At 51.6% G+C, this 18,740-nt stretch overlaps 2 protein-coding genes across 2 annotated transcripts; one reads left to right on the forward strand and one right to left on the reverse strand.

Annotated features, from left to right (window-relative positions):
• Positions 1 to 12,309: 12,309 nt before the first annotated feature.
• Positions 12,310 to 12,987, forward strand: IUM83_10989 (N-alpha-acetyltransferase 40; the record flags this gene model as incomplete). The annotated part of the gene is made up of 1 exon (XM_067935521.1): positions 12,310 to 12,987. One exon carries the CDS (start codon positions 12,310 to 12,312, stop codon positions 12,985 to 12,987), a length of 678 nt encoding a protein of 225 aa, XP_067798799.1.
• A 1,658-nt stretch (positions 12,988 to 14,645) lies between these two features.
• Positions 14,646 to 16,365, reverse strand: IUM83_10990 (LMBR1-like membrane protein; the record flags this gene model as incomplete). Its single annotated transcript, XM_067935522.1, has 3 exons — positions 14,646 to 15,513; positions 15,678 to 16,159; positions 16,231 to 16,365. The coding sequence occupies 3 exons, from the start codon at positions 16,363 to 16,365 to the stop codon at positions 14,646 to 14,648; spliced, it is 1,485 nt and encodes a 494-aa protein (XP_067798900.1).
• Between the last annotated feature and the right edge of the window lie 2,375 nt (positions 16,366 to 18,740).

Below are 18,740 nucleotides of genomic sequence, written 5' to 3' on the forward strand. Positions count from 1 at the left end.
TTGGCCAAAACCAATTTTATGTAATGTGTTAGGTTATTGTTTTAGAACAGAAAATAGTTTGTTTTGTAAAACCGAAGCAGTGTATTGTCGTTAACCTTCAACTACTGGGTATCTTGGAATGGCCTTTTCAAGCTAGAGGCTACACACTCAGTCGTAATAATCTCCCACGCTCTAATGGTGCACTTAATAGAAATCAAGCGCTTTTCGCTTGCAGGAATTTTGCCTTTGCGAAAGTGGGTAAGCCACAGTGCGCGCAGTGTGTTTTTAGCGGCCCCATGACACCAACGTCAAGGGACTGACAAACCACCGTGCTTGTTAGCAGGGAGCGCGCACACTGTGGCCTTTGTCCCCCTAGCGATAACCTTCTGGCCCTCTTCCAACACATGGCAGTGACAAAAGGGGAGTTGATTTCGAACTTCAAAAGCTCTTTAGCATAAATCTCCCACACTCTACTATCCATCCTGCACACAGCACACGTGGCCTTGACCTTGTGGGTACGTGGGAAGCCCCGTCGTTTCAATAGACCTCCCGGGGACGCCTTTACGATGTAGAGGATGGGGCACTAGTTTCCTACCAACATAAATAAAAATAAACGTCAGTTAGAATAACTCTAAAACCATTTTTGGTATAAAAAAAAAGAAGAAATTGACAGTTGGACAGTGGCTCTGAAGGACAAGCGTCACATGTGATTCTGGCGACATCAAGAGGATGATCGATGTCGCTAGGACAAGATTGCTCTTGAGCATCGTTGAAGTCAGGCAGACCGACTGCGCAATGCCTCCTGCACACATGTAAGGAGCCTGTCTAGCTAGCGTATGACTTTTCGACGACTCTCATTAATCTCACTTTGCGACTTGCACTCTTCTCACCAAGCATTTCTTCACCTCGCTCAACTGGTTAACAGCCGCAATCGCTCCATGTCGACTCGTCGCACCAACCGTAGTCGAGGCGCCCCAGGAGCAGCTGGAACCGTTTTCGCTGTTCCCGCCGCGACGCCGTTGCCGTCAGCGACAGCCCAAGATGCACTTGCTGCGCAGATCCCAATTTCGCAGGCTTCCGTGCCTGCAATAACTGGTGGTGCACCCGAGCCTGACGATGAGCCGAACATAGCGACGACTGTAGCGAGAGGAAGTGATGGCGACTCTGGAAAGCGAACTGAGAAGGTGGACCTGGAAAACGTGAAAACGGAACAATTCGCCGGCGTCATTTCCCCGGGCGCTTACGACTCAGGTGTCCGTGAATGGTGGGAACAACTTGCCGACCAGCTTGAAGACGTTCAAGTTCTTGCTGGACAGGAATGATCTGACAGCATCAAGAAGTCAGCGCTGTCCATTTTTCTGAGAGATTCAGCACGCCGCTGGCTCAAGACCTACCGTAACGGACACCCTAACGCGACTTTCGACGCAACAGGCGATGCTCTAGTTGCCAAGTTTCGCCCGACACTAACCGACCAAGAGATTACGGCCAGGATCTACTCGGCGGGGAAGCTCGCGTCGAAAACGTATCAAGAGTATGCGGACCGACTGTTGCAGATAGCTGACGAGCTCACAGGAGGAGTGGACAACATGACCAACGTGAATCACGCTCTTTGTACGTTCCTTCGCTTGGCGTGGTCCCAACGGAAGGATATCGTTCAAGCTCACGTTCGAGGGAAACAAGGGTCACCAGCCGACTTGATGAACGAAGCAATCCAGTTTCTGAGTGATTTTTCACAGTCTGACGGCCTGGATGACTACAAGTGACGCAAGATAGCAGACGGGTCGAGAGCTCAGCGAGTGGACGCCAAGCCAAAGGCGATCAAAACAGCCGGACCTACCTGCCGCCAACGCTAACTCGGCTATAATCGAGAGGAACCGGAAGCCACGAAGGTCCTTAGGCGCGGTGCTATCGTCTGCTATATCTGCGGAGAAGTGGGGCACACGGCTAAGTACCACCGACAGCAGCTCGGTGACACAAAGGACGGAACTGATGGAGGAAAAGCTCAAGGAAACGCAGTCAAGGCGGAGGAGTCCCGCGGACGATTCAGCTTGAAGCTTGGGCGTCAGGTGCGGTCCGATTCTTGTGGACTCGGGCGCGTCACACCACCTGACAGGCCACCAAAAAGGTTTTGAAGTGACTGACGACAAGGTGACTCTAGTCATCCGCGTAGCTGACGGCAGAACGGCCATCGCGCAAGCAAAATGTAGACTGCATATTCAGGCGCTCGTTCAAGATGCTGCGGGACGAGAGGTCGAGAGAGAATTTGTCGTCGACAACGTGTATTTGGTGCCAAAACTACCGCATACTCTGCTCTCTATATCAGCGCTTTGGCGCAACGGACATGCGCTGAGCATCGGACCATCAAGCTGCACCATCACGACTAGATCTCGACGAGGGACAGGGTGCATTGCACGTTTGGACAGTAGCGTGTATTCAATGGTGACTGCATGGGGCAACGATACTGCCCATGACGTGGCAAGCGGACTATCAGCTGCGGCTTTAGGGAAGACCTTGGAGGTGTGGCATCGTCGTCTTGGACACGTGAACTACGACACACTAAACAAATGGCGCGGGGTGGCTCGGTTCGGGGGCTGCGGATTGCTCCTGGGGCCATGCCTGCAATGTGCACAGTGTGCGCCCTCACCAAGTCTACTCGCCAGCCCGTATCACGCGTGAGGTCAAGTCCCGACGAAGTCGCTGATGGGATTTGTCATGTGGACTTGACAGGCCCGATTGCCACTTCAGTAAATGGATACAGGTACTTCATGGTGGTGGTTTGGCGTGATTTCGTGCAAACATATCCACTAAAGCGCAAGAATGAAGCTGCTGCAATGATCAAGCGATTCCTAACATGATCGAGAGGCAAGCGTAAGTATCGGCTTACATCGATTAAGGTTCTACGTACTGACGGCGGAACAGAATTTCTGAACAAGGCCTTCAGGAAACTTCCTCGAGATAACGGCATCCTGATGCACCACACGACCCCATACACGTCGTTCCAGAATGGAGTAGCTGAGCGCAGCATCCGAACGGTGACAGCGACTGCTGCGGCAATGCTCGTGGACTCAGGTTTACCGCATAGGCTGTGGGAATATGCTCTTCAGTACGCCACATTTATCCGAAACAGGATTCCTCGGCGCGGCGCTGAAATTACTCCATTTGAGCACATATTTGGGCAGCGACCAGACGTGAGCAACATACCAATCTTTGGACAGGCGGTGGTGGCTCGCGTGCCAGATCAACTTCGCCGCTAGAAAAAAAGATTTTCATCACCAGAGGACAATTTGGTGCATTCATCGGCTGTGCAGAAGATATAACGGGGTTTTATGTGTACACAAAGCGCTCAAATTGCTCGATTTTTACTGCCCGAAATGTGACGGTGGTGGACAGAATGCTGTTCGAAGTGGATCTAGACGCTGAAGATGATGATAAACATGGCGACGACGGAGAAGATGAACCAGATAGCGACCCAGAGCGGGATCAGGAGGGACGTGAAGGTGCTTTCCCATCAGAACTGGCCGCTGTACGACGATCACAGCGCATAACTCGGCGTACATTAACTTAGGCGCATGCATTTGCAGTATTGGGGGATGTCATCAAAGGACCATTAAACCTCGCTGAGGCTAAGCGATCACCACAGTGGATACAACGGAAAGAAACTATTGACGGCGAAGTCAAATCGTTGTTCGCTAACGGGACTTTCAGATGGGTAGACCCTCCAGCAGGCGCACGAGTCCTCGATCACGCTCTGCAGTTCCGGTTGAAACAGGTGCCGGTGGGAAGCTGGAACGCTTTAAAGATCGATCATGTGCTCGCGGTGACAGACAAATCTGGATCATACACTTCATCGAAACTTACGCGCCCATGGCAGGCCTCGTCACAGTCCGAATTTTTCTCGTGATTGTCGTGCGGTAAAAGATACACATGCGCCAAGGAGACGTACCCGCCGCGTACGTGAGAGCATATCTTCTCGAAGAAATTTACATGAAACCTGTACCAGGGTACGCAAAAGAAGGCGACGAAGACAAGCTATGGCGCCTTCGCAAAGCCTTGTACGGCTTGCGCCAAGCCGGCCGCGAGTGAAACCGAGAACTCAATGCTTTCCTGATTGAGTACGGCTTGACGCCAACTAAAGGTGGCCTTTGTCTGTATTTCGCGTACGTGGACGACTCCCACTTGCTTGTGTGCATATACGTGGACGACCTACTCGTGGCGCACAAGCACGAAAAGCAGTGCCTGCGGGTCGTGGTAGCGCTTAGCCAGCGGTGACAAGTCAAGGACATGGGCACGCCTGATCAATTTCTCGGGATGAAGGTGGATCGTGCCGCAGACGACTTGATTCTTCTGAGCCAGACTGCGTACATCGATGAAATGCTACATAGGTTCGCAATGGATGAAACGCGACCATCACACCTGCCCATGGTTGCCAACCAACACAAGGCTGGACTTTACTGATGGAGGGCCACAGATGACGAACGCTCAATGATGACTAAAATGCCGTATCGGCGACCAGTGGGCGCTCTATTTTATTTGGCTAGAGTATCGAGGCCCGACATCATGTTTTCTGCCGGACAGTTGACAAGACACACAGCTACTGCGCGAAAAGTAGCGTGAGATGCAGTGAAGTACCTGCTGAGGTACTTAAGTGCCACGAAGAATTTGCGGTTGAAGTTCCAGCCGACCAGCGAGGATATCGTTGTCACCACCGACGCCGACTGGGCAAATGATCGCGTGGACCGAAAGAGCGCGTCTGGTTACTTGTTCGGGTGTCCCGTGGCCTGGATGAACAAGAAGCAGACCATCGTGTCCAAATCAAGCACGGCGGCAGAACACGTGTCTGCAGACGTCGGAACCGAAGAAGCCCTCATGGTCCAAATGATAGCAAACGAAGTTCTGCAGATGACGCTTCCGCCATGGATAGCCAACCTGTTTTGCAACGACTGCAGCGTAATGGTCTGAGCGAGACCCAGAAAACTATCGACGTGAAATATCACGCGGTCGAGAACTTGATCCACAAGGGCAAACTGACGGTCGAGTATATCCCAACGGGACACATGCCAGCCGATCTTCATGCCAAGGCTCTCGTGCGGACTCAGTTCCAGCTGAAACGAAGCCTCTGTGGGCTGGTAGAATCCGTCAACTAGGCTGCAAAACGCCATGCACCGCTTGTGGTGGTGGTGGTGGTGGGGAGGGAGTTGGACAGTGGCTCTGAAGGACAAGCGTCACATGTGATTCTGGCGACATCGAGAGGATGCTCGATGTCGCTAGGACAATATTCACTCCTTTGCTTGATGTCGCTAGGACAAGATTGCTCTTGAGCATCGTTGAAGTCAGGCAGACCGACTGCGCAATGCCTCCTGCACACATGTAAGGAGCCTGTCTAGCTAGCGTATGACATTTTCGACGACTCTCATTAATCTCACTTTGCGACTTGCACTCTTCTCACCAAGCACTTCTTCGCTTCGCTCAACTTTGACGTACCATCCGTTCGTACAGTCATAACAGCTGTCAGTCTCGCTGAATGCTTCTCCATATACTTGACTTCGGCAGACCCCCTTCGACCACGTTCCGCCAAGATGTACACTTGGGTGGAGTGCCGAAATAAATTGCCGTTTCGTCGACATTGTAGATAGCGGACAGGTCGTGGCTGTGCTCGTACTTTTTCCAAAACCCAATCGCGGATTTCACGCGAGTTTCTTGCAGATCCGCAGCCGTTTTTTCGTGTGTTGAGCTACTTGCACAGTAAAGCCATGACTAATAAGAATAACACAGTAAGTAAAACAATTAGTAACCCATGCCAACAATATCAGTTTAGTACCGCCAAAAACATATTACCGTTTGGAGAAGCGCTGGAGCAAACGCATGATAGCATTATCAGCAGAGATAATACTTTTCTTGCCAGCAACATAGCTATTAAACCAATGTCTGTGGTTCCTCTTGATGTTCTCTAACATCATAGTAGTGCATAAGGGCTAAAGTAATGCTGGTCAGTAATACGCGTACATGATACAAGCAAGATACAGTAAGCAACGAACCTCTTCGTCGCGCCTCATGTCGTTCATGAAGGTGACGAGCTCGTGTGCGAACGGGATCATTTCCTTCCGACTTTGTCCTTTCAACGTCTTGCTTGTATGATACTCCTTAAAGGCGAAAATGGCGTGGGATTGAGTCTCCCACCCCCGTACGGTGCGCCGAGGACAGCCGAGGTGGTCAGCCGCGCCGTCGACGCCGAGCCCCGGTGCTAGCTAGAGGGCATAGCGCTTCTCTTGGATCATATAGGTGCGTTGTTTGGTTGACTTGTTGGCCGTGAGCATGGAGCTATGGTTCCAAACGAAAAGTGAGTGCGGCAATAGCGTGGCATCCTTCACGCAGTTGGCGCCAAAGTTGTTGCTTGCCAACCAGTCAATAAAATTGTACTACGATTGGATAATACTTTTGAAATATTGACAGCCGATTGGATATTATGTTTTGACTAGGTAAAGTTTAGTATATATTTTAAAGCGTGTGATTACATTGGCGTTCTTTTAGTAACGGTCGTTGTCTGTACACATGGCAAGCAAGATCTTTAGGCTTTTCACTGCAAGGGGAGTACCCCCTCCATTAGTCGGTAGCAGTGCCGTCAACGTTCAGCGTTTGAGGGGTGCTTCACTACTCAAACGTTCATGAATGCGCTCTGTACCCACTCCGTTTATACTAATGTGAGTATGCGCACGAAAGGGGTGGTCCACACTATATTATCACCTGATACACCACGTGTATTATCTTGCGAGGAGCGCGGTCATGGCGGTGAGCGAGTACACGCGCGGTAACGGCACGCGTGGCGCCTGGGAAATGGTCGCTGCGTAAGTCCAGTCGCTTCGTGAAGCATCTCGTGGAGCAGACTCTCGTGCTCGAGTGGAGCTGCCCCCCCCCCTCCCGTGTAGGCTACGACAACAACGCCGAAGACTGTAGCAAGACAGCTAACAGGGTTGAAGCTTCTATCGAAGCCTTTACGATCGTCTATCGGCGTACCAGTCAGTCATGAGCTTACTGCCTAAACATATTTGGCCGTAATTGATCCTGGGAGAGAATTGGGCGTCGAACGTCGTGATCACCTTAGTTCCAGCAGGGACGGTAGCGTGGAGGAAGGTCAAGCACCCCGGTCTAATTGCCACAGTACGGTTATACCATTCTCGAAACAGCGTACAAGGTGAGTTTGCTACAGTTGGAACATATTTACCAAAATATTTAACCTTCCCGGTATAGGTGTGAATTGGTTTTGAGTTGCTGCAGAAAACATCTTCGTAGAAGTAGCAGTATACTCTGTGCCGACAGCCGTCGGCATCAAGCGCACGCACCGAACGCGATGGACTGCATCATCAACCTGAGATTTATAGTGCGCGCAGAAATGTCAACATCCGTTAGTAGCATGTATTACAGATAGAAACGCCGTCATGTACTGTACTGAACGGGAATGGTAAAACGTGCGATCGAGCAATGCTGCAATGAGATTGTTACGGACGGCTACTCCTGCAAATATATATAATTAATGCTCGATTTCTGAGTAATGAACACTAGGTCGCGAACCATTGAAGGGGTAAGAGAGCAACGCTTTGCAGTCAAGATGTTTCCACTCGTAGAGAAAGCACGCTCCGAAGGAACACTTGTTGCGATAGCCCTAGCCACTTCATTGCGAGGTGACCTAAAATAGAGTATTTGGAACCGTTTACACGCCACCACAGGAAAGGGTCATCCTTGCTTCTCACGTTCTTGATATCGCTCAGATAGAGGGTGAGCTCATTTGAAATGCACTTTCCAATTTTGGTTCCAGTTGGGGGATCTCATCGGGCGCGAACATGTGATCAACCATGCGCGCTTCTAGCAATGCTTGCACTGGCGTTTGACTGCTGCTAGCACCACGGCTACCTTCACTACGAGATGGATCGATGGCCAATTCCCACACTGTCTCGACAATTGCACCACATGTGCTCTGTTTGTGTGCGAGGCTCAAGTGTAACATGCGCTTCCCTACCCGAGGATCCAATTAGACGATCCACATCAAATCACTGCGTTTTAGACCCGCGAAGCGAATGTCAAATAGTTTAAGGATAATTTTGCGGCACTCGTTCATCATAACGGATGTTTCATCAACGTATTCTTCCTCACCCGCCGCCGCTCTGAGTGGACAAACAAGTTGGCTCATACCAAATGCTTTCTAATGCCAGAAGTGCTGGAAGGACCGACAGTAGTGTCGGATACTTCTGACCGCCTAGAGCTTCGGTTGCGACAGTAATTGGAGATAGTAGGTCCGTAAAACACTTTACAGACAACGACGCAGAAATCCGGTCGACATAAAAATCCGGCATTGTACAGTGGTACTCATCTGATCTGATAGTAAAGCAAAATATATTATTACCCAAACAAATGTCACAGCAACGAGATATTGGGCCAATCGCTAGCAAAAAATAACGACTGGTTGGGACCCAAAATCACACTGCGTGCCCGCTAAATCCGCACACTATTCTGCGTCATGAGGCGCATCGAGCGGAGCTACTCCATTAAGAAGAAGCGCGAGGCGCTGGCAGTGATTGACCAAGTCGGCATAAAGTCTGCCTCATGTAGCCTAAACATCGCCCGAGGCACCCTCCACGACTGGACTAAACAAGCCGAAGCGATTCGTGGCTTTACGGGTAACGCAACGTCGAAGACGCTAAAATGTCAGGGGCGCAAGGAAATATTTCCTTGCGTCTCTAAGGTTTTGACGTACATGAAGGACGTGCGGCGGCTTGAGCAAGTACGTCAACAATGATGTTAATTGCTACGGACTGTATATTTTAAAGGTTATGTCTATTATGCAGGTTCTGTCTACCGCTGGAATCATAGCGTTCATGTGGAAGATTCAGCCGGAGTGGATGACCTCCTACTTGAATGAGAAGGAGACGGGTACGCTCGCGCTCGAGCGCATGGTCCAGTGACTTGCTAATCGGTAATATACTATGATATTTGTTATATTGTTCTGTGTATTGATGTATTTAAATTTGTCTTGTAATTTATGGCTTGACAGCAACGGATTCTCGTTACAGAAGCCCCAATTTGCTAAACAAAATCGTACGAGGAGCTTGAAGAAACATGTGCTGAATTCGCTCTCTCGTTTTGGGCAAAATACGAGCCCTTCGGAGGCGGCGGTGTGCTCAACGTGGACGAAACGGCGATTCTATTCGACATGCCGCCGATAAAGTCGTGGGCTGGCAAAGGAAGGAGAGATTCGGCGCGTATTTTGGGCGCTAACAAACACGCAGGCCGTATGACGGCAGTTTTGACCGTGCGGGATGACGGCAAGTTTTTCTCTATCTGTTATCATATATGCTATTGTGTATTAATGTTGTATATTCACTGTTAATTTGTACTGTTAGGAATAAAGTTGCCAATTCTCTTCATTATCCGTGGAGTTCCCGGTGGACGGCTCGAACAGGGCGAGCTCGAAGAATACCCAGAGGGACACACCGTTCAAGAAAAAGATTGGATAGACAGCTCCGTGTGGAGATTCTATGTAGAAAAACTATTAAAGTTTGAAATAGATGCACCCGCTGTCCTTCTTCTTGACAACTTTGAATGCCACGTCTCGGAAGAAGGACAGCGGATCGTGGCTGAGGAAGCCAACGCTACGGTGGTCCCATTACCACCCAATAGCACCGCACTGTGTCAGCCGCTTGATGTGGGGGGCAATGGGGCCTCTAAAATCAGCGATTAGAAACAGTAGTAGTAGATGCACTGGCGGTACTGCTAGAGAAAAGCGTATTCGTGCGATTAACTCAACTATGCTGCATGGGAGTCTATTACAGCAAGAACTGTAATCCGTAGCTTCGAAAAGGCTATTCCGAGGTATCCGGAAGTAACCATTTGAAATTGAATACCTTTTCTTGAAATTCATATGCATTTATGAACGGTCTTTGTACAATTGACCCACGTTTTGACCAATGACATTTTCTGCCGGATTTTTTGTCGGACACAGTGTTCGTCTATTACTATGGAGGATGGCATTAAGTGATGCCGGATTTCAGCGTCGTTGTCTGTATTAGCCCGAGGAGTCTGGTCGTCGCAGCTTCGCTGACATGTCCTTAAACTAAACGCGGCCCTCGCGGGATTTCAAATATGCAAAGAAGCTGATGAAGCTTTGCTCAAGAACGATGAGCCACTACAGCATATCCCAGCAGCTATTCCATCTCGTCGGAGGGCCCACTCGTAAACAAAGTGCCTCGCTTGGCGAAACACGTCGCAATTTCACTTGAAACGCGACGAGCTGATTCTGTCCCTTAGGCGACTTCCTAAAGCAGACTGCCAACGTTTCAAAACGCTGAACAACATCTCTGGAACAGCGTTCAGGTCATTACGCTCGAGACTAAAAATGGTTTCGTCGAGAATACATGTCCATTTCATCGACAGCGAGATCGCGAACACTCTCCATATTCAAGCGATCTTCTTCAGAGAGCAGTTCGTCTTCGTCGTACTCTTTTATGAGTTCGCTCCCCCTCCCATGCTGGTTTTGCCGGCGCCTTATCATTTTCTTTGTCTTAATCATCGCTCCAGCAACTACGAGATGGAGAGAGTGTGCGATGCGTGCCATATTGCTCACCCGCATTCTGGAAGCTGCATTGACCATGTTTGACCCATCATCCCTTAGCTGTTTAGAGTAATAGGACTTGAGCAGATTCCATTCACCCATGATCAGATTCAACGCAGTGGCGATAACAACCCGTCATGAATCCCAGGGAGTTCACAAACCTCCAGTGTCCAATTCTTGGCCTCAAGCGTGTCGGTTACGTAGTGAATAGTGAGAGATAGAGGTAGCATCGGCCGTCCCCTCCAGTCCAAATATCGCTTGTCAGCGAGTAATAGACGAAATACTGTTCAATGTTGTCTTGTGACACGGATGTGATAATACACCGCAAGAGCAATGATGTCGTTTCGGAGCTGCGTACGCTTGGGGATAACCAAGTGCACACGCTCTAAGTCACACGTGATGAAGTCAGCAAACTCCACAAAGCGTTCATCTTCTACTATAATAATCGGGCGAAAGTGACGAGCAATCCACCTGGCAATTAATCAGTTGACCTGCTGCTTTTCCTTTGCAGTGCGGATAGGAATCGTTTTATCGGGTTCCGCTGCATCCGTTAGGGTGTAGGCCAGACGACGTACAACGCGCTGCATTTTAGACAGAGTGTTACTTCGTCAGAGCGGCGTGATGACACGTGCTCCACCATATAATGTTTTCCGACATGAACGTTCTGGATAGCCTTGCACAACAAGCAGATCACCTTGCCTCCATGGTCGTTCGTGAGATCATCGCCCACGACGTGCCAGAGCACGTCCTTCGGAATCAAACGCGCAAATTGACAAATCCCCTTTCGCTTTTGCCTGTTCACGGCGTATAGCCGCAAGTCAGTTTCACGCTTCACTTGTGCCTCTAACGCTTTGATGTCAACTGAGCGCGCGCGCGGGTCAGAAGATCACCATGTGCAATCTGTACACCAAGCATCGTGTTACTCCCGAGACTGTGAAGAACTGCTGGGTCCATTTGGGCATCATACCGGGATCGAACTCGGCACTTTCGATGTGTGTCATTCTTTGCCACTAAACGAGTAATTCAGTACATTTGCATCTTTATCCACTACTTTGCAAGCTTTGCTACCTCGCAGTTTCTATCGGTCCCACCTTTCCAGATTTGCCGGGGAAGACTGTAGCTTCGAAGGCGTGCGGCTAAGACCGCGTCTAAATAGGGGTATCCAATTATAAATAAGGAAGCGACCGAAATAAATAAGGGTTCCAGTCTTTTAAATAAGGCACTAAATCAGCCGATTTACTCAAGCATCCCCCCCCCCTGCTCGTTGCGGACGTACTTAGTAGGGGGATTAATCGTTGTGCTCGCTTGATCGGCGATAGCTGGCAAGTTGAGGTTTTTTGGGCCTCTGCTCGTGAGCGCCGCTCGGAGCGCGCTCTGCACTATTTTAACTGATCCTGGTCCAGAAATTTATTTTTATTCAATAAATAATGCTATGCGTCCAGCGGGGGATTGGCGCTCCCCTGTCGAATCGAATTCATTGGGAGCGCTCAAATCCCGACAAGCGCGCTCGCAGGCTTTCTTCTGCTCCTGCTCGTTCCCGCGAGCAGCGCTCCCGCTCAGCTCGTGGGATGCTTGGATTTACTATCCGATAAGACATCGCGAGTGCTTTTCACAATATTCTTTTTTCAATTGCAATTATTTTCATCAGTCAACATGTAAAGTTCAAAAACACATTTAACGTTGAACACAGTCTTCACGTTAGAAATAACGGCGCCTAGCATTTTAGCCCCATGCCCAAGAAGTCGAAGGGTAAGAAGTCCAAGCAGACCGCTGCCTCATCGGTGCCTGCCCATGCTCCGGACCACCCAGCTCTGGTCGCCGCCAACGCCGTCGCCGACGTGATGGTCGACTTCCAGGCTTTCGCGCGCTACGCTCGCAACGGGGCCGATGTTTCCATCCGAGGCTCCCAAGCCATAGACCTGTCGGAGTCCACGCGAGAAGGCGTCGTCGCTCTCTTCGAAAGCAACATGAAGGCGTTGTACCAGGCTTCGGACTGGGGGTACGACCCGGTCGCTAAGCGCAAAGAGCTGTTCGAGGACGAAGCACGCTACCTCTTCGTGCACGACGAGAGCGTGGCCTCCACAGCTTCCGCGCCACTCGTGGGCTTCGCGCACTTCCGCTTCGTAGAGGATGACGGGGCTCTTGTGCTGTACCTGTACGAGGTCCAATTGGCCTCGACGGCGCAACGCCACGGACTCGGCAAGTTTCTCATGCAGCTGTTGCTGCTGGTGGCGAGGAAGCACGGCATGGAGCTCATGGTGCTCACGGTGTTCAAGAGCAATACTGGTGCTATGAAGTTCTATAGAGAGCGGTTGGGCTTTGAGATCGACGAGACCTCGCCTAGTGCGTGCGGAGACAACTCACAGGACTACGAAATTCTCAGCAAAAGTGTCGAACCAACCAAGTAAAGATGGAAGGCAAGAATAGCAGGGAGCCAACATCGACGCGGAGCAGCTTGGGCTCGTATAAATAACCTGGAACAATCGAGATGCCAGCTGCTGCATCAAGCGCAGCATTTCAAGTATATCACTTCTCTGACTACATCTTGAAATGGGCTCTCCTCGACGCAGCAGCACGGATTACCGTCTCGCAACGCTAGGCCCGCAGCTTCTTCTAAAGAAAAACATATTCCAAGGTCTGGTGATTCCAGCGCCTCCTCTCCAACAGCAGCAAAATGTTCATGCTCTCGTATCGGAAGCTTTGGCGAAGCAACCTCGGCTACGGAAGTTCCAGGAGTTTCCTCGAGCGTCTCGTATTCGCGTAGCAGCAACCACAGACTGCAGCCCAAGCGGCGTAGACATCGTTGAGGAGTGCGACGACAATACATTAATAGGAGTTGGAGAGCGATTGCTGTATCTGCTGCAGCGTTGGCAAGTGACGAATGTGGTGGTGGTGGTAGCACACCACGACTCCAGCCTCAGTGGGCGGCTGCTGGGCGGCGCTGAGCTTTACAAGCTCTCAACTGAAGCTGCGAAACTGGTTCTGGAACAACACTATCTGGATTCTGTAGCCGAAGCTGCCAAATTCTCAGCGGAAGTTGTTGCAGCTGAAGAAGCTGCTTCGTCAACGACGGAAAAGATTCAAGAGCGACTGCAGCAAGTCATTCCGGCAACGTGCGTTATGTCTACTGCCACGGTCCCAAGTTGGCCAAAACACCACCAACCCACAAGCGATGGTGGAGGTCGTAAGGGTGTCAAGCAAGGCCGCATCAACCACTTTCGCCATCGGGAGATTACCGCCGCAGCACGAAACCAAGAAGCGGAACAAGCCGAAGAGATCGCAAATGAAGGTATTACCAATGTACTCAGTGCAAAGAGTACTGGAAGTTTGGAGTGGCTGGGTATTTCGCGCGAGGAGTGGCGAAAGTTGCGCAGTATTCGAGTGCCTGTCCGAGAGCTCCACTATCTCTTCATGTGTTTGGTAGTGCTTTTGGAACCTCCTATCGAGCAGCGTGATGCAAGAAAAAGCAAACCGACGCCGAAGCAACTAGAACAGTTTGTGCCGTCCGATTTTTCGTGGGCTCACTGTCGCCAAGTGTTACACAAGTCGTCGGAGTGGAGCCACCGGCTGCGTGCTGTGCGTGGCAATTCGCTAGCTCCTTCTCAAGCTACAGCTTTGCGAGCAATATTCCAGGAGCCTACCTTCACTGAAAGCGCTTTCGTCCGAATTGCAGCGGGTGCAGGCACCAAGATTTTCGTTTGGCTCCAGAAACTTCTCGACGAGTACGATGAGAGAGATCTCGGTCTCCTTCGCATTGACGTAGTAGCATCCGATTCCGCAATTCAAGCAGCAGCAGCGCCAACTCCTCTCGATATGAAAGAAGAAAAAGGAGGAGAATCACCACACGTTGATCAGGTGCAAGCCGAGGGACAAACTTCACCGGTCCTCCGAGCACTTCAAAACGTGGCCAAAAGTCCAAGGTCTCCGAATCACAAGTCCCTAAAGATCGTTGATCCTGGTCGTCTGTTTGGACGCAACCACGCAACTGAATAAAATGTTCTTGCTTTCAAATGCTTACGAGCTTACTTTGTCGGTGTAAATGCAAGTGAAAAGATCCACCGGTAGCCTACACCGAGTTGGCTGCAGCTGTTTCACGAACCTGGCGCTCGATTCTCTTGCGGATACCGTCAACGGGGGAGGCACGGTCTCGAGGTTTCGCCATCAGAATGCCTGCTGTGATAAAGCTGATAATGATGATAGCATAGATAAAGATGTTGTAGTCCCAGATCGTGCGCATGCCTTTCAAGTAGTGGATCTGAACACCCAGAAGCGTCCGCAAAGCCGTCAGGCGGTCGTAGTCTGCGAAAGCTTGGTCACAGAACTGCACCGACGGAATTGCACAAAGCAGCACCAAACCGAGGTTGAATACAAGCGAGTTCATGTACGTCGCGTGCAGCTTCATGGGGTGCAACGCAATGCAGAAGCATCGCATGCCAAACTTGAAACAGCCCTTGACCGCACAAGCAAGCAGGTAGGAGCTGAAGATGCCGACAGAGATCGTGCCGAAAAGCGGGAACCAGCGATCGAACCACATGAAGTAGGTGTTGAGGAACGGGAGTAGCGGCGTGTTGGGCAGCATATAGAGGGCGATGTGGAAGAACCACATGCAGCTAATGATGCTCGCAATGCAGCCCATTAACAGCTTGAAAATCGGCTTCAATGGATTGAAGTTCCGATATTCCTCGTGACAAAGCTTGAGGTCAACGACATCGCCTTCGAGCAAGTAGACCGACTGCTTGAACTTGTTGAGCGTCACAAAGTCCAGCCGTCGCTGCTTCTTGCGTTCCCAGGAGCTCTGTCCGTGGCCAGGGCGGTCCATACCCTGCTTGATCGACCGACCGATTTCTAGAAGCTCCGTTGAACGGCGCTGAAGAATCAGCTTCTGAATCGCATACACGTCGGCACTAATAAACTTCGGGCGGTGGAAGAAAGCGCTGTTGAAGTATTACAAAAGCATCGTCAGTAAATAGGTATGCGCATGAAGTCTGACAGCGGGACGCCTTACAGAATCAAGTCAAGGGGCAGCGCGACAAGGCCGATACCGCAGAAAATCGAGAAGCCAAACCATCCAACAAAGCTCGTGAGACCCGTAACGTACACCGGTAGCGAGACGTCCACAGTAAGAGTAATGTGCTGCACTGTAACATTGCTTGCTGCAGTCACGACTGCAGAGGACAACGTCGTGCCGTCGACGTAAGCTTGAAAACCCGCAGTGGCAGACCTCGAATTCACCTCCAGCGCGCGCATAGGCACGCTGCTTTTGGCGCTTGTGATGTAGAGTACAGTGATCAACGCCGCGGCAACGATCACGGTGCCGAGTTCCATCTTGATCGCCTCGCCCCATTGACTCTTCTTCGGGTTGTCCTCACCGTCATCGGCCTCGTAGTAGTAAATCGCGAACGGCAGCAGCACCACCAGAAAGATCACGATGGACAAGAACACCATCAGCCAAAGCAGATCCATATTGATGTTGCCGCAGGCTGTGTTCCAGCCTTCAGCGCAGCCGACGGCTGTCGAGTTGTTGGCCACATCCAGCGGCAACAGCAGCACCGTCGCCTCTGCGAAGAATAGCCCGAAGACCTGCGAGTGAAACAAACGCTCAGCCCTGTGCACTACGACCAATATGAGTAAGAAAACAGACGCTGACGTACCACGAGCGCTTTCGGAAAGTAGGCGGTGTTCTTGTCGTCGTCGTGCTGGAAGTAGACGAGGATGTAGACGTTGCAGATGAGCAGCGCCACCGCGATGATGACCACCACCGCCACCAGGAACAGATCCACTCCCATGGCGGCTACAGCGACGACAGATGCCCTGTTGCAAGCCCGCCACTCTTTGCTTCAGTGTTTGACTACGTTGCCTTTCTCCTCGACACTTGCAGGCTGCAAACCACAGCAGCGTAACGGACAGCTGAAGAAGGCGAAACGGACGAGCCCGAGTGCATTTATAAACCAAACTGTTCTGCTCTAGCTGCACAGTGGTGCAATTTATGCTACAGTTCTTCCTGCGAGTGCGCTGAGCCTACAAATGGACTACTACACTAACAATGGTTGGGACCGTGGGCCTCAGAAGGTTCTTTTGACGCATTGCGACGGCGGTCGTAACCCCGCAACTCATGCAGTAATTGGACATAGTGTTGTGATCATCACCGGCTCCACCACGACGAGTTTCTACGTGCAGCAAGTGCGCAGACTATCTACGGCCAAAAGTGGCTTGCTCTCGAGCGAGGCAAAAAGCTGAATGACGTCCAGCTGGCTGTGGGCGGATACGCTGGGGCTCTTCTTGTCCAACCACCTGGCGGTGTGGTGAACACATAATGGTGTGTCCAACACAAAACGGTGTGAAGTACACAACATGCGACGGACCGATTCGGTACACTGTACCCCTGTGAGTAATGTCGCTCGGAGACCACTTGGATGCTTGTCAGTCAGTCTCCAGCCACGTTGCTCTCGACTGCTACCATGACGGCTCCGTGCTCGCTGGAGCACCGAGCAGTTCACCCATACGCCAGCAGCGAGCGGCGAGAGCCGGCATGACCAGCCCTGCTGGTGGGCGCCGCACCTCTGATAAAAAATTTTCTCGTCGCCGAAGTTTGACGCGAGGTGGAGGAAGGATCACCTCGGACCCCAGCTGGAAATGCAGACGGCGGGACGAAGCCTCACTGCGGCTTCACTGCAGCTTCATACAGTATTCGTCGGCTGAGCCCAGACCTGATCGGTTGGCTTCAACTGATCCGAGGGCGCTGCAAGTTGCAACGGTTGACGCGCAGCCCATCAAAAGGCAGAAGGGTGCAAGTAATTGAACACACGACCGCCTTCCCGGGACTTTCACGCCGAAATGGGCTGCAGCTCCTCGCGTGGTGATTACGAGGAACCTTTCATGGTGAGAACGGCTCGCGCCGGATACTTGAGCTCAAGTATTTGGCGCAAGCTTTGTCAGTGATGGCAGCGCTCCGGCTTCGGTGACCGACAGATGCCTAAGCGCAGCGACGACGTCGCTGGCAGGCACGCTTTCCGTCTGCACGCTTGCTCGGGTGTTCGCGCGCAGATTTGCCTTCCCACCGCTCGATCGAACCGCTACCGCTTGAAGACCCGAAGGGATCTCACAGCTTGGTCGCCTGACTGTTGCATGGGGCCCTGCCGAAGCTCTCCTCTGGCTCGGCTCTCGCTGCAGACGCCTGCATCGGGTGGTGGCGCTGTCGCCGAGAGCTTGAAGGCGCTGACAACAGCAGGTCCGTGCGTGTGTGAGGCGCCATTTTACGCAAGACTCACCTTCGTTCGGTGTGGCCGAGCCGGCTGGCTGGCAGTCAGCCAGTCCGTTCTCTCGGCGCCAGGCCGTCGTCGCGTTGAGAAAGCGATGACGTGAGACTTGTGCTCGATTTACATCTGCGTGCTCCCCGACCAGGGGCTGGGTTCACAGCGATACATGTACACCGGGGTGAGCGTGTGTACAGTACCCGTCTCGGTGGAAGGCAAGATCGGAATCCCGATTCGGGTCGCGCGGGCGGTGCTGTTCGAAAGCGCAGGCTCGACGACGGCAGCAATTTGCACCATGAGCGCTCACGATTTGTACATGTACTGTAACATGCCCAACAAACCAGCGACCTTGCAGTTCCCGCTTTCATGTGTAATGTGTGCTCGGCGAGCGAAAACTTTCGCGCCGCGGTAACAACAGCCCCGCTTCTCGCGACCCTCTTGAGTCAAGAGTCTTGACGCATGGTGTACATGTATCCTGCACGTGACAGCGCGAGGCCTTCGTTTAGAAAAAAAAAACATTGTTTTCGTGACGCCTGGTGTGCAGTTTATCGTGAGAAGGAGCTGGATTCGGTCAGACTCAAAAGTCCAGCTTTTGTCAGTTAGGCATTCCCCGAAATCAGCGTCAGCTAGTATAGCGACAAGGATGACCACATAAATATAAGGTCGAGGTGCCGCCGATCGGGCTGCGGCCGAGCGAGCAAGGGTGGCTACAGAACATCCGATGATGTCAACAGAATGAACACCGCAAATCGTGCGTGCCCTCGAAGTTGCGGCGAGTAGAGAGAGAATTCGCGCTGTAATGGCCCGCGACACGCTGGAAGGGCGCTGCCCTTCGAGGAAGTCGTTCCCGTGTTGTTGTTGATACTTTGATAGTCGCTCCGAGAGCACCATCATGCGGCCGCAGCATG

This window comes from Phytophthora cinnamomi (assembly GCF_018691715.1).
Source record: "Phytophthora cinnamomi strain GKB4 chromosome Unknown Contig7, whole genome shotgun sequence".
NCBI classification, from domain to species: Eukaryota; Oomycota; class Peronosporomycetes; order Peronosporales; family Peronosporaceae; genus Phytophthora; species Phytophthora cinnamomi.